The sequence below is a fragment of the Anabrus simplex genome, chromosome 1 (genome assembly GCF_040414725.1).
Source record: "Anabrus simplex isolate iqAnaSimp1 chromosome 1, ASM4041472v1, whole genome shotgun sequence".
NCBI lineage: Eukaryota > Metazoa > Arthropoda > Insecta > Orthoptera > Tettigoniidae > Anabrus > Anabrus simplex.
In genome coordinates, this window is record NC_090265.1 from 828,342,696 (window position 1) to 828,355,593 (window position 12,898).

General features: G+C 36.8%; 1 protein-coding gene across 2 annotated transcripts in view; it reads right to left on the reverse strand.

The window, feature by feature from the left end:
• Positions 1–1,266: 1,266 nt before the first annotated feature.
• LOC136857589 (erlin-1) overlaps positions 1,267–12,898 on the reverse strand; it is a 116,446-nt gene continuing 104,814 nt past the window's right edge. The window contains exons 8-9 of one of the 2 annotated variants that reach the window (XR_011017562.1): positions 1,489–8,605; positions 1,267–1,429 (exon numbers count right to left, since the gene is read on the reverse strand). Coding sequence is in view for 1 of the 2 variants with exons in the window: in XM_068225245.1 (XP_068081346.1) it covers positions 8,364–8,605 (242 nt within the window). In the remaining variant the exon portion in view is untranslated. Of the gene's footprint in view, positions 8,606–12,898 lie in introns of both variants that reach the window. The other variant, XM_068225245.1, reaches the window with a different exon arrangement.

The window sequence follows — 12,898 nt, forward strand, 5'->3', positions numbered from 1 at the left end:
AAACCAAACCAAAACAAACCCCACGGCACTGAACGCCCTTGAAAGGGCCTTGGCCTGCCCAGTGACTGCTGCTCAGCCCGAAGGCCTGCAGATTATGAGGGGTTGTGTGGTCAGCATGACACATCCTCTCGGCCGTTATTCTGGGCTTTCGAGACCAGGGCCGCCATCTCACCGCCAGATAGCTCCTCAATTCTAATCGCGTAGGCTGAGTGGACCTCAAACCAGCCCTCAGGTCGAGAGAAAAATCCCTGACCTGGCCAGGAATCGAACCCGGGGCCTCCGGGCGAGAGGCAGGCATGCTACGCCTACACCACGGGACCGGTACTATTTATTCATTACACATACTAAAAATGCTACATGTCTCATATATAGCCTTGCCATTTTAAATTTAAAGGAACATTCCTTGGAACACCATTATAATTGAAAACATAAGACAGTCATTAAACATTTAAAAGAGGAATGTTCCTTCCATAAGGATTATTGAATTTGCAGAGCTCAAGCCCACTCCTGATTTATTTGTTGAACTATTTTCTGTGTCAGTTGATGACATTCCACATACTGTACCTTGTAGTTTGAGCTCGTAGAATTATAGTTCAATCAACATCATCTTAGCATTTGTCCTGCAATGGAGCACGAGTTTTATGGCAAATTTCCTCAGCAAGCGTATCCAAGAATGCATAAGGAGGTGAAAAAAGTACTCTCTATGTTTTTTTCCACTTATATTTGTCAAAGTCTTCTTTTGGCTTTAAAGCTTGTCAAGAGAGCATCTTCGACAAATGGCAACCTCCGCCATTGTGTGCGATTGGCAGTTTCATGGACGCTTGTTCCCAATATAATAAGAATTTGAAATAGAAAACATTGGCAATAAATTACAGTATGAAATAATTTAACCCGCCAACTTGGGCACTGGAAACTATTGCTCTATTGTCTGAGCCACTCAGTCTGGCTGTACCAAACAATTAAAATGTAATTTTTACCGAAGCACTGTTTTGATAAGTAGTCCTTTTCCTACCTCGCCTCTCAATTAACTGTGTGTTACTTATTATACACTCTAAACAGGAGAATAGTATATAGTTGATTTTAACCTGTAAATTTTATCTTTTACCAATATAAGTAGAAAATAAAAAAAATCAGGAGATTATATTGTGACTTTCTAGCTTCAAGGAGGTGGAACACAAGGAAAGAATCATTTGCACTACAGAGCTTCCTCATTCAGAGTCAGACCCTGCTTATTGTTTAAACAAAATACGAAGAAAACAAGTAGTATGAAATGGTAACATCAACATATTTAATGAAAAGTGAAGTACAGTCGGAAGACCCAATAATTATATCAAAATAAATACCGGCAACACATCTGTCCATAATCTGCAAATATGTTTATAATATGTATTATTGCTACTGACATGATGATATTTCAAATAGTAGGTCCCTTCTCTGAATCAGATGGTATATGAAACACCCTTTTCCTACCATATCCCAGGCTGAAACCTTAGCAAAGAGTGTGCAATGATCTGGGAAATGCAGAGGAGGGACAGCTTCTATTTGGTACCTCTGATTGTCAAGTGAATATAATTCCAGTAACACTCCAGAACCATCTGACATAATCTGAGAGGTGTACAACAGGTCTAGCCAGCTACCGTGTTCTTATAACCGGGATTTCAGCAGTTTTGGGGGATTTGAGAAATGATACAAAACAGTAGGCTACTGTATTGTAAATAGTGTTGTCTCTTGGTACACAACTTGGCAGAGGGAAAATTATTCCAGTTTTAAAATACTGGATGATCAGCTACAGTGGGTAAAATAAGTATTCATACACTGCATGTGCAGCTTGCCACATATCTTTAATAAAAGCACAAATACTTCATGCCCTAGTACATGAATTACATAAAGTGTGAAGAACCACCTATAGATAGAAATTATGCAGTCTTTACAACAAAACAAAATGAGTATCATTTTCTGTTCGCAAAATTGATATTCATACACGTTGAAACACTATCCTCAAATACGCATAGTTTGATAATCAGTACTTTGTATGCATTCCCTGGGCATTTATAACTGCTTGAAGCCTTCGTGACATGGAGCTTACAAGGTTTGATGTGGTTTCGGCATCAATTTTTGACCATTCCTTCTTCAGATCATCAATGAAATCTTTTGAAGAGGATATCTGTTTTCTTACTCTCCGCTCCAACAATGCCCACAGTTTTTCTATGGGTTTGAGGTCTGGGGATTGTGGAGTTGTTGGAAGTTGCTCACGAACATTATACAGCAGCTAATTTTTAGTTGTACGAGCTGTATCATTGGATAAATGTCTTGTTGAAAAACAAACGAGTCCTCAAGATTTAATTTCGCTACACTGGCCAGCAAATTATCACGGAGTATGTTCACATATGCTGTGGCAGTCATATAACCCTCAACAACAACCAGTTCTCCCACCCCAGCGTAGCTCATGCATCCCCACACTATCATATGATCTCCACCATGCTTGACAGTTGGTACAATGTTTTTGGGGTCAAATACTTGATTTGGTTTAGGCCACATATACTTTTGCCAATCAAATCTAAAAAGGTTAAACTTACTCTCATCCGAGAATACAATTTTTTTTCCAGTATTCCATGGGTTTGTCGAGATATGTGCGATTAAAGAATGTTTTTTTTTCTTGCTGCTCTGCCTTTAAAGCCAGCTTCGTGAATGTAATTCATTATTGTCTGAGGTGTTACTTCCTTGCCTGTTGCTGTTGCGATGTCTTGAGTAAGCAAACGGGCGCTTACACTCGAGTTCTTGCGTGCTTGTTGTACTACATATCGCGACTCTCGATCCGTTAGAGCTCTAGGATGTCCAGATCTTCACACATTCACCGTAGATCTTGTTCGTTTGTATATGTTCATAACATACTGAGAGAGTACCATGCGAGACGTTCAGTTCTTAGCAATATTTCGGTAACTAAGTCCCTCATGGCATAAGGAAACTATTTTTTCTTTCACAACTGTCTTCAACTCACATGATCAGCTATGTACACCCATAGTTCCAGGCACTAATACTCACTGTTAAACTGGATTCTCGATGAATGATTTGTTTTAAGCCGTCAGTAGGTGAAATTTACACAATCATACACAACTGTATGAAAACTTTTTTGTGTACCATTAAACAATACTGTACCATAAACCAGGGAATATAGTACGTACACCCACTGTACGTCACAATTAATTACGTCAAACTGTAGTGCGTCTGTAGTGTTAGTATAAATCGCTCTCCGTTAATTCCTGTTTGTGTGCTGTTTGAAACCATATATGTATGAATACTTATTTTACCCGCTGTAAACCTTTCAAATTTTGAAAGATTCTAATTTCCTATTACACTGTATTCTTCAATGTCCATTTTAATTTAGGGTCAAAATTATATATCTGACTGGCATGGGCCTAGATGAATAATGCTTTTTGTACAGACAACTGTATGAAACTTTCCTTCAAGTCATTACTTCACAAAATACATTTTGCCACAGGGTGATTTTATCAGAAACATTTCCTGTAAATAAAATATCTATGCAACCTAAAATGAAGAGGGATACAATTGCTAATATATTTATAAGTATCTATTTGTCAGTATATTAAAACAGGAAGAAAGAAGTAAGACATTATAATTATGGATATGAGAAATGATTGGGAACGGTGTGAGAACTTGTTACAAATAAGGCCAGGAAAAAATTCTGAAACAGTTTTCCATCTAAATATACATAACCTATGGATATGTGATGCATTGCTTGTTGTTTCATCATATAATATGTACATCAACTTTATTTAAGCATGTCTGCATTCTCCTTATTATTTGAAGCACTCCAACAAAGTATGAACAATATTCACTTTAAGATGCTATGTAGTGTACTGTATCCATGATGTTTTCTTAGCACATAAAAGTTAATTAGGTATTACATTTTATTCTAAATGAAACACTGAATTTTACCTTCAAAATAGCTATTAAAGTTTTTGGACAAAAATGACAAATTATGGTATGTTAAAAAAAAATTGTAAAGCATTTTTATCAGAAAAATTATAGGAATGAAATTTAATTAATACTTGTGTAGCACACACTTAGTAGTGATTACTGCAACATTTTGAAGAGAACATGAATTATATACTGTAGTAACTACAGTTATTTTTGAGACTAAATGAATCTGCTGAACAAGTTATATAAATGGTTCTAATCAGTGAGACATTTAAATTCATTTCACGCAGGTATACTATATGTTTGTATGTGTTTTTCTGACATATCTAAAGTAAGTTAAAAATAGTAAAATCTACAAGAGGAACAAAAAACTGACAAAATATTTTCTGCATGGGCCTCTAGAATCTTTTTTGTTTGCCTTCAAACAATAAAGGTCAAGAGAATCTGCAATCAAACCATAGTAAAGACATTTTAAAAATAAAAAATTTTAGGTTGAAAGTGAATTTGTTGTACAAGTTGAAGCAGATGAAAAAAATCTGTATACAGATATGATTTATCTTGAATGGTTGATGGTATGGCCAAGAGATAACATTTGGAGAATATTTTTACTGTTGAGATAAAGGCTAAAGTAGGAATGAATGCAGTGAATAAAACTTTGGGGTGGGGCTAGGTGGTGTGAATGAAGGAGGAGAAAGAATTCAGGAAGTTAATGGACTCAACTGTAGAGAGTAACAGAAGCAGAGAGAGAAGAAGAGCATTATAGAACTATCTAAGTTTACTCAAAGCTGCTGGTAGTCTCAATGCTGAAAGACATAAATCTTTAACAAAAACAACATAGTTTTGAGGCTGTAGATGTTATTATAGCCAATGGACCTCCAGTTTTATGTGAAATTCCCTATCCACAGGGTAGTGATTTTGTTTAAAAAATGCCTTTAACAAAAATGTATGTAAGGTATAGGACAGGGATGGCGAACCTATGCCACGATTTCGGCGGCACACCACATGCACATAATAAGGTTTTTATGTACGTCTTGTACTATAGACTAAACATATCTCGTACATTGTATAGTTAGTGTTTCAGGTTTAAGAAATAAATACCGAAAATCTAAATTCTAGTTCCATTCGGAAGTGCATTATGGCAACACTGATACGTCCGGAAGTCAAGTGAGATAAATGTCAGATGCGGCCGACAGGCTATTCGCTCACCCACATCAGTCAATTTGTGAAGTTTGGCTTGTTTGTGGTTGCCAGCATCTCGTAATTATTCTTAGTGAGTAACTGCGTACTGTTTTGAATTTTGTAAGAGAAATAGTTGCAAAGAGATTATCCCAATTTCGAGATTTGGAGAAACTATCGCACTTTATTTCAAAACCTCATATTGCACAAATGACTGATATTGCGGACAATTTTTTGAGTGGTTAGATATTCACAGTTTAGAAATGGAGTTGACTGAATTTCAAGAAAGCAGTACATGGGTGAACAAATTCGTACAACTTGTTGAAGCATTGATGAAAATCGAGTGTGCTGTTGATGGTGAATACTCTGTCCAGAAGCTGGAGAACTTAATACTAGAACAGTGGAATAGCCTCCCACAAATAAAGTTTTTGACCATGAAGAAACTTCCTACAGCGCTATTTCTGGCTCGGTGAGAAAAGCAACAGGAAACTACCTCACTCGTCATTTCTCTTGTACACCTGTTCAGTGTTGCCTAGGCCAAACGAAAATAACAATAGGCACAGTAGACACTTCAGAAGAATACACTAGTCTGAAAAGGTTCGCCATCCCTGGTATAGGATGTTAAAAATTTCAAGGCTTCTAATATGCAGAAGTAAAACCTCCCACAAGAAAAATAAAGAATATTTAAAATCAATATATCGCAAGCAATGGTCTCATCTTTCAAGCCAATCATTTTACAATATTATATAATTATATTTAAGCATGTGCACATTTAAATTGCAACAAGACCATCCATGGCTTCTTGTTTTCTATATAAACTACATATAGCATAACTTAAATAATATTTAGGGCCTCCCTACTATGCGTGTAATGACAGTAATAGAATTGATAATGTACGGTTATTAATCCACATAATGAACTGTTATGATACTGGTGCATACAGAGTGCATTTCTAACTATGTACTTTCAACAACAAAACTCACTGAATTCAATTCCGAATTTATGCAGAGTTAATTTCTAATTAAAAAACCTATGTGACGTTAACAACAAACCAGAACACACTGTACAATCACATAAAAGTGACTATCACAGCTGGAAAACCACTACATTAAAAAAAATTCCTGAGCAATATTTTATTATTTTTATTTCCTTTTTATCAAATATATAATCAACAACTTCAGTCTTATAAAAATATCTTGTGACTGAAAATGGGATGAACGTCCAAGTTTATCATCATCATTTGTTCAACAAGTATTAAACACAAACTTGCAAAAAGAAGAAAACCCCAAGATTTTAGATTTACATGACTACCAACATTATTACTTTTTTTTAAAAATTGGCTTAAGTCATACTGACACAGATAAGTCTTATGGCAACGATGGGACAGGAAAGGGTACAGCCCCGGCATTTACCTGGTGTGAAAACGGGAAACCAAGGAAAACCATCTTCAGGGCAGCCGACAGCGGAGTTCGAACCCACTATATCCCGAATGCAAGCTCACAGCTGCGCGCCCCTAACTGCACTGCCAACTCGCTATTTTATCAACACTGTAACCATAACCACAGGGCCTTATGTTTTATGTGGAATCTGAACCACAGGAATGTGAATTTCCATTTCAAAAATCCCACATGCATCGGCCGGCGGGAGTCGAACTGTGGTTGCCTCGGTGAGAGAGAATAATTTTAACATTCTCATAAACTTTTCACAAAGAACAACTGAATAATTCTAATAAAGATGATCTTTCCACAGACCAGCTACAAACAATAATAGACTAATGGAATAACAGAATAACATTAAAATTCAACCTTATAATATAACAGCAGGAAGGTTATCCACTCTGTGTGTGTGTTATAATATCAGGCACTTGGATGATGATGGGCAGTTTGCATTATTCGTGCACACCATCTTTGGTCAAGGAGTTAGTTGCTTCTTGCTTCAGAGGTGAGGATAATTACACAAGTATGTGTGTTTGTCTGCTCAAGGCTTAACATCATCATCTGATGGACAAATCACCATCAATGGGGTCATATGCTCCCACTCTGTAGTAGGAGCACTATGAAGAGGTTCGGAATTGAACCCAGGCTTCTGACATGCATTCTGGTGATTAGGAATCATATACTATCACCTCTTCTTCCCTGCCAGCCAACATTCTGATGGTGAAATTTCATTTTCCACCAATGGGACTTGAACGACTAATCGCAGATTAATTATTAAGGCCACCTGCTTGGTGGCTAGGTTATCTACTAACAATAACAATTTTTTTAACCTAAAGATTGTCAAGGCATTCAATGCTACTATTGATTTAGGCTTTGTATACAGTCTTACAGAATACTGGGTACCCATAGTAGTTTCCACCAAAATAATACTTTTAGTGAATACAAATTATATAATCATAAAAAGCAATGAAGGCACTTCTACAGGTTTGATTTTTTTAAAGCCCCCACCAGCTTCATCAGTATACTTTCTAAAGGTGCTCATACTGTTAGTAAAAATGAAGTGAGTACAGTAAACAATAAACATACAAATCAATTGTCGAGAAAATATGCAGAGAACATGCAAACATTTAATTGAAAAGTGCTCATTATCAATGAGCAGAAATAAACACACATCAAAACAGCTGTTCTCTTTGGACAGACATCCCATTTTTTTTTTTTTTTTTTTTTTTTTACACAAACCATGAACATTTAGTCTTTCTGATAAGAATCTTACAAAATGATATAAAGAACCTGATGAACACTGGAGAGATTTTAATATGTACAGAGACATTAAGAAAGCACATGGGAATTGTTAGGCACACTTATCAAAGTTCCTGCTTGCTTTGCAAAAATGCTGCAAGAAGAGCAAACTCCAATTTGAATACACTGCAGAACAATTCTTAGACAATTTCTTGTTAACACAGGAACTGTATGTAGCCTATAGAAAACTATATGAAATATCAACATTAATTCTCATATGTAACACATATCTCAAGTTAATGTCATTCAAGCCATACATAAATCGGTATTCTTATTAATAACTATCAAATGACAAATTATTTTAGTGAAAAAAAAAAAAAAAAATAGATGTGCAATTTCATAGGCCAATAAATACCAGCAACTGTAAAATTTCATAATATGACTTATACCTCGTTCATCAGTTTCAAAGCTGAGCCAGACAACTGTATCTCACTTACTTCCATGGTTTGGAGGCATTAAATATTTCTGTAATAACTGCTTTCCTCATCATACTTCAGTCCCGATAACAGAAGATTAGTTATGAACAGTCTTTGCCGACTTCTTATCTTCATGCACATTGTTTCCACAACCACCATGAATAAACATGTCTGGAATTTCTGCTCCATAATATATTTTACTATTTTGGGCAATAGCTTCATACTTCTTCAGTTCTAAATATTTGTCAGTTAACAGCAGATTATTAGCTTCAGCTTGTCTCTGCAGTTGGTAGAATTCAGCATCTGTTCGGCTCTTCTGCTTTGCAAGATGCATTTCATCTGGAATAGATAAAACAAAGAGTAAGAAAGATTTCTTACTAGAAGGTAACAAAATTAAGTGCCCATAAAACATGTTGGTGGGTAATTTATTGCAATCCTCTATATAAATAAAATTATAATTTTGTCTGTACACTTCTCAGATTTTTGCTTCATTTTTATCTCTGTGTATATGAAAGTCAAAAGTAGTTTCAGTTCAATTTGTGCCTGTCGGTCTATTACAAAATCATAGGTAAATGACTAAACAGAATTTCTCAAAATCAATATTTAATTTTGTTGTGATCAGATATGGTTTATTCCAGCGTGCAGTGAATTTACTATGGGCGAGCATGCACTCGTTTTGCCGTGTGTGGGTTGAGGTCAGTAGCAGGCAGGAAATCAGTGCAACAGTAACACAAACAATTTTAACACATTGGTGACGTCCCTCGTAGAAACTATGGGCGCGCTATTTCATTGCTGCTGACGGAGCATGTTTTCACTGTAGCTAAAAAATAAAGCTGCTGTTCGAGAGAGCTGTGACTTCTCTAGGATACTGTTGAATGCTTCTATAAGCATAAAATGTACTAGTTATGAGCATAAGTCGAGAGCTCTTCTTTCAAGGCATTGATAACCTGGGGCTGCGCCATCATTGACTCTCAGTTGTGAAATGGGCAGGAAAGTACGTATGGTACATGCGGACAAGAAGAGTGTGTGTTCGAGAGGCAGGCTTGTTTGTGTAATTCTTGTGAATATTTAGCACGTCTAAATTCACGTGTATGAAATTTCGACAACGAATCCATAATAGATGTTCTTATGGAAGGCATGAGTTCTGAAAATGAGGATGAGGATAACAATTACACACTAAACATGATGATTCTGGCACTTCAGGCAAGTAAATGTAGACAATGAGCTAATTTCAAATTTGTGTGAAGTGTAACGTAGTTTTATAGCGCTTCCTGAAGTGGGTTCTGTAATACTGTCTTACACCACTTCCTAAGAAAGCGGGTGTTTCCCGTGTACATATGAGAACCTGCAGCAACTCGATGCAATCCCGTCGTCAAACAACGAACAGTGGGAAAGCAAATTACTGGTCGTAAACAAGGATACTGGTGCCAATTGACCAATTAGGTTAGAATCTGTATTAGTGTATTTCAGTAGATGTGTCCACAATATTAGACAGATTTTAAAATATTAACCAAACTGGCATACATAGTTGCATCAGATTTTTTTTTGTTTGTAAAACTTATTATCTTCATAAATTTATATTTAAAAATTGCTGCACTATTATGATAATTAAAACTCACTTTTGTGTAGAAGAAAGTGTCATCTTTCTAAATATTCTAAAAGTTGTTATAACCATGGCTTACCCTAACATTGAAAAAATTTCAAAAACCATTAAAAACCCTGCGATTTCTGGAGAGTACCACATTCAAATATGGCCGTCTTCAATGTGTTAAGAAGTTCATTACTTAAACAAATTATGAAAGGAGGTATTGGAACTGCATGCCTTCATTCACTACATATTTTTGGTACCTCACTGTAGTTCACGTTAAGGAACTTGGCAATTTCCTGATAAATATTATGTTGAAGTTCTTGTATGGTGTGCAGGTTCATCTTGTACATGACATTTTAAAATTTACCCCACAGATAATAATCACGGGTGGATAAATTGGGGAACCAAGGGGGCCACAAATCTCTACTAATAACACTGTTCTGAGGGAACGCTTTGTGAATTCCTCTCAGGAATTATTTGCAGTATAAGCAGTGGCAAAGACCTGTTGGGAAATGCAAAATCATGCTCCCTGTTGGCTAATTTTCTGAAAAAGGGGCTTAGTACAGTACTGTATCGACATATGTAACAGAATGAACCATATTCACAAAAAGAAAAATTGGTCCTGTGATTTTTTCACCAATGATGGCCAGTGATGGTGATCAGGGGGAACAGTTGCCCCTCACTCTGCGAAGAAAAAAACAAATTTGTATTCCATTTTAGCCAACTAAAACTAAGAATTATAAAAAAATACAAAACCTGTCTTTCATTTAATTTTTTTAAATATAAAAAATGTACATAGCGGAAACGCTCAAAATGTTATTCGACGCAGCTAACCATTTTGTACAGCGCCACATCAAGTAGTGGAGACTCCTAGTTGCACACTAAATGAGTTTTGTATGCAAATCAGTCCATGTGCTGCAACATGCCTGAGAAGGGAGGAACATTCACTTCGCTAGTTGCTACCGAAGGGTTCACATCGGTTACTTGCAATTACGTTAGGGTGACAAGGTTTCATTTTGCTCCCAACAGCTCAGCAATATTTAGACCCTCCACTACCTTCCGTCCCCTACTTCCCCAGTTCAAGATCGGGGCTTCGCGCAGGTTTGTACCATCAGATAGTATTCACACTTCTAGCATGTGCTGTGAGGAAGGGAAGCAGGGGTATATTTTTGCCAAAGTCATGGACAATGAGGTACGATTCATCCTCTTGCTGCATGCATTTTTCAGTCTGGCAGTCTCACTCAGTCAATATGTGCGAGCGCATGTGTAGTTCTATCTAGTGTCTGTTACTTTCTTAGTGTGTAGTCAAATACTAAATGGCTTTTTTAATTGTATAATCATAACACATTTCTATTTAATTGTAATACATGTGTAATTGTTCTTTTAGTGAAAGTTTTATTACCGGGCGAGTTGGCCGTGCGCGTAGAGGCGCGCGGCTGTGAGCTTGCATCCGGGAGATCGTGGGTTTGAGCCCCACTGTCGGCAGCCCTGAAAATGGTTTTCCGTGGCTTCCCATTTTCACACCAGGCAAATGCTGGGGCTGTACCTTAATTAAGGCCACGGCCGCTTCCTTCCAACTCCTAGGCCTTTCCCATCCCATCGTCGCCATAAGACCTATCTGTGTCGGTGCGACGTAAAGCAAGTAGCAAAAAAAAAAGTTTTATTGTATGTGGTAGTATTGAATCAAAATCTCAAAACTACACTGACCAGCAAAATTAAGAGATCACTTCAATTTTCAAAGGGAAATTAAAAAAAAAAAAATTTACATTGATTTTCATGAATAAGTAATATTATATCTGCTATTGCTACTCTTAGTTACTTAGCTAACTCTGTTCTGTGGAAACACTTTCAAAATTCTCTATTGAAATTAATCATAGCACAAACAGTGGTCGAGTCCTGTTAAAAAAAAAAATTTAAAAAAATGCAAAATCACACTCCCAGTCAATTGCATCTCTGAAAAAGGGGGCTGGGTATGGTATTCACATAATCAACAGAATCAACTTTATTATAAAGATCACAGACTGTTCTACGACTTGAAACATCTACACCCAGGAATCTTTCTTGAAATCTGCCAATTGAATTGAATTTCACAAGCGGAGTGAGTTAACACGTATGAACCCTACATAATAACACTGTGCTGTTGAAATGCACGAGCCATAATACCATTTATGAGTGATTACAGAATTAAGAATTGAACAAAATTTATGCACACTTGAGTACAGTTTGCGTATGACTGCAACATCGGACATGTGAGCAAGGTCAGCTAGTACAGATATGCACGGGCACACAAAGCAAAGGCCGGGGTGAGGGAACAAAACGTGATGGCACACTACACTAACCCCTTCTCATGTGCGGCGGAATAAGGCATATCTGATCACTCTGTATTATTTGATTAATATATGGAGATGAAGCGGAGCTATTTTTCTAGCTCCTCCCTGAAAAAAAAAAAACATGTGTTAAAGGTTGAGAACGTGCACCCAAGTGATAAATCTTATTTGAGAAATGTTTCTTCCCACAAAGTGTACAAGTCATCTCCAACAGCTGGACGAGGGCATCATCCAGTGCATGAAGCAGAAATATAGAAAGAAACTCATGCAGAAGACTGCGCTTTTCAGTGAGTCTGGAAATAAGTTTAAGCATTTGGGTAATGCATTGGAGCCCCATAATGAGGATTAAACCATGCCAACTATAATAATATCGGTCTCGGCGCAATGTTAAGCTCAGCAAGGCTTCCTTGCAGGACCTGTATGGCGTACAAGGCATGTCAACTATGGCCGCGCGCTACCATTGGTGAGAGTTCACATTAATATTGCCAAGCCACTGTTATTTCAGTAACAAGTTATCTCCGGTAACTATTACATGCTTTAACCGTTACAAGCGCAAATCAGTTAAAAATACTTGTTACGTTAATTATAAGCCATCACTAGCCGTTTAGTTTCATTGTTGGTTAGCCTGCATGATCCATAACCTAGAAATCGAACTGTAATAACTAGGGCTCGGATGTTTAGGAAAGGTCATATTTTTTCTTTGTCTCTAATTTCTTG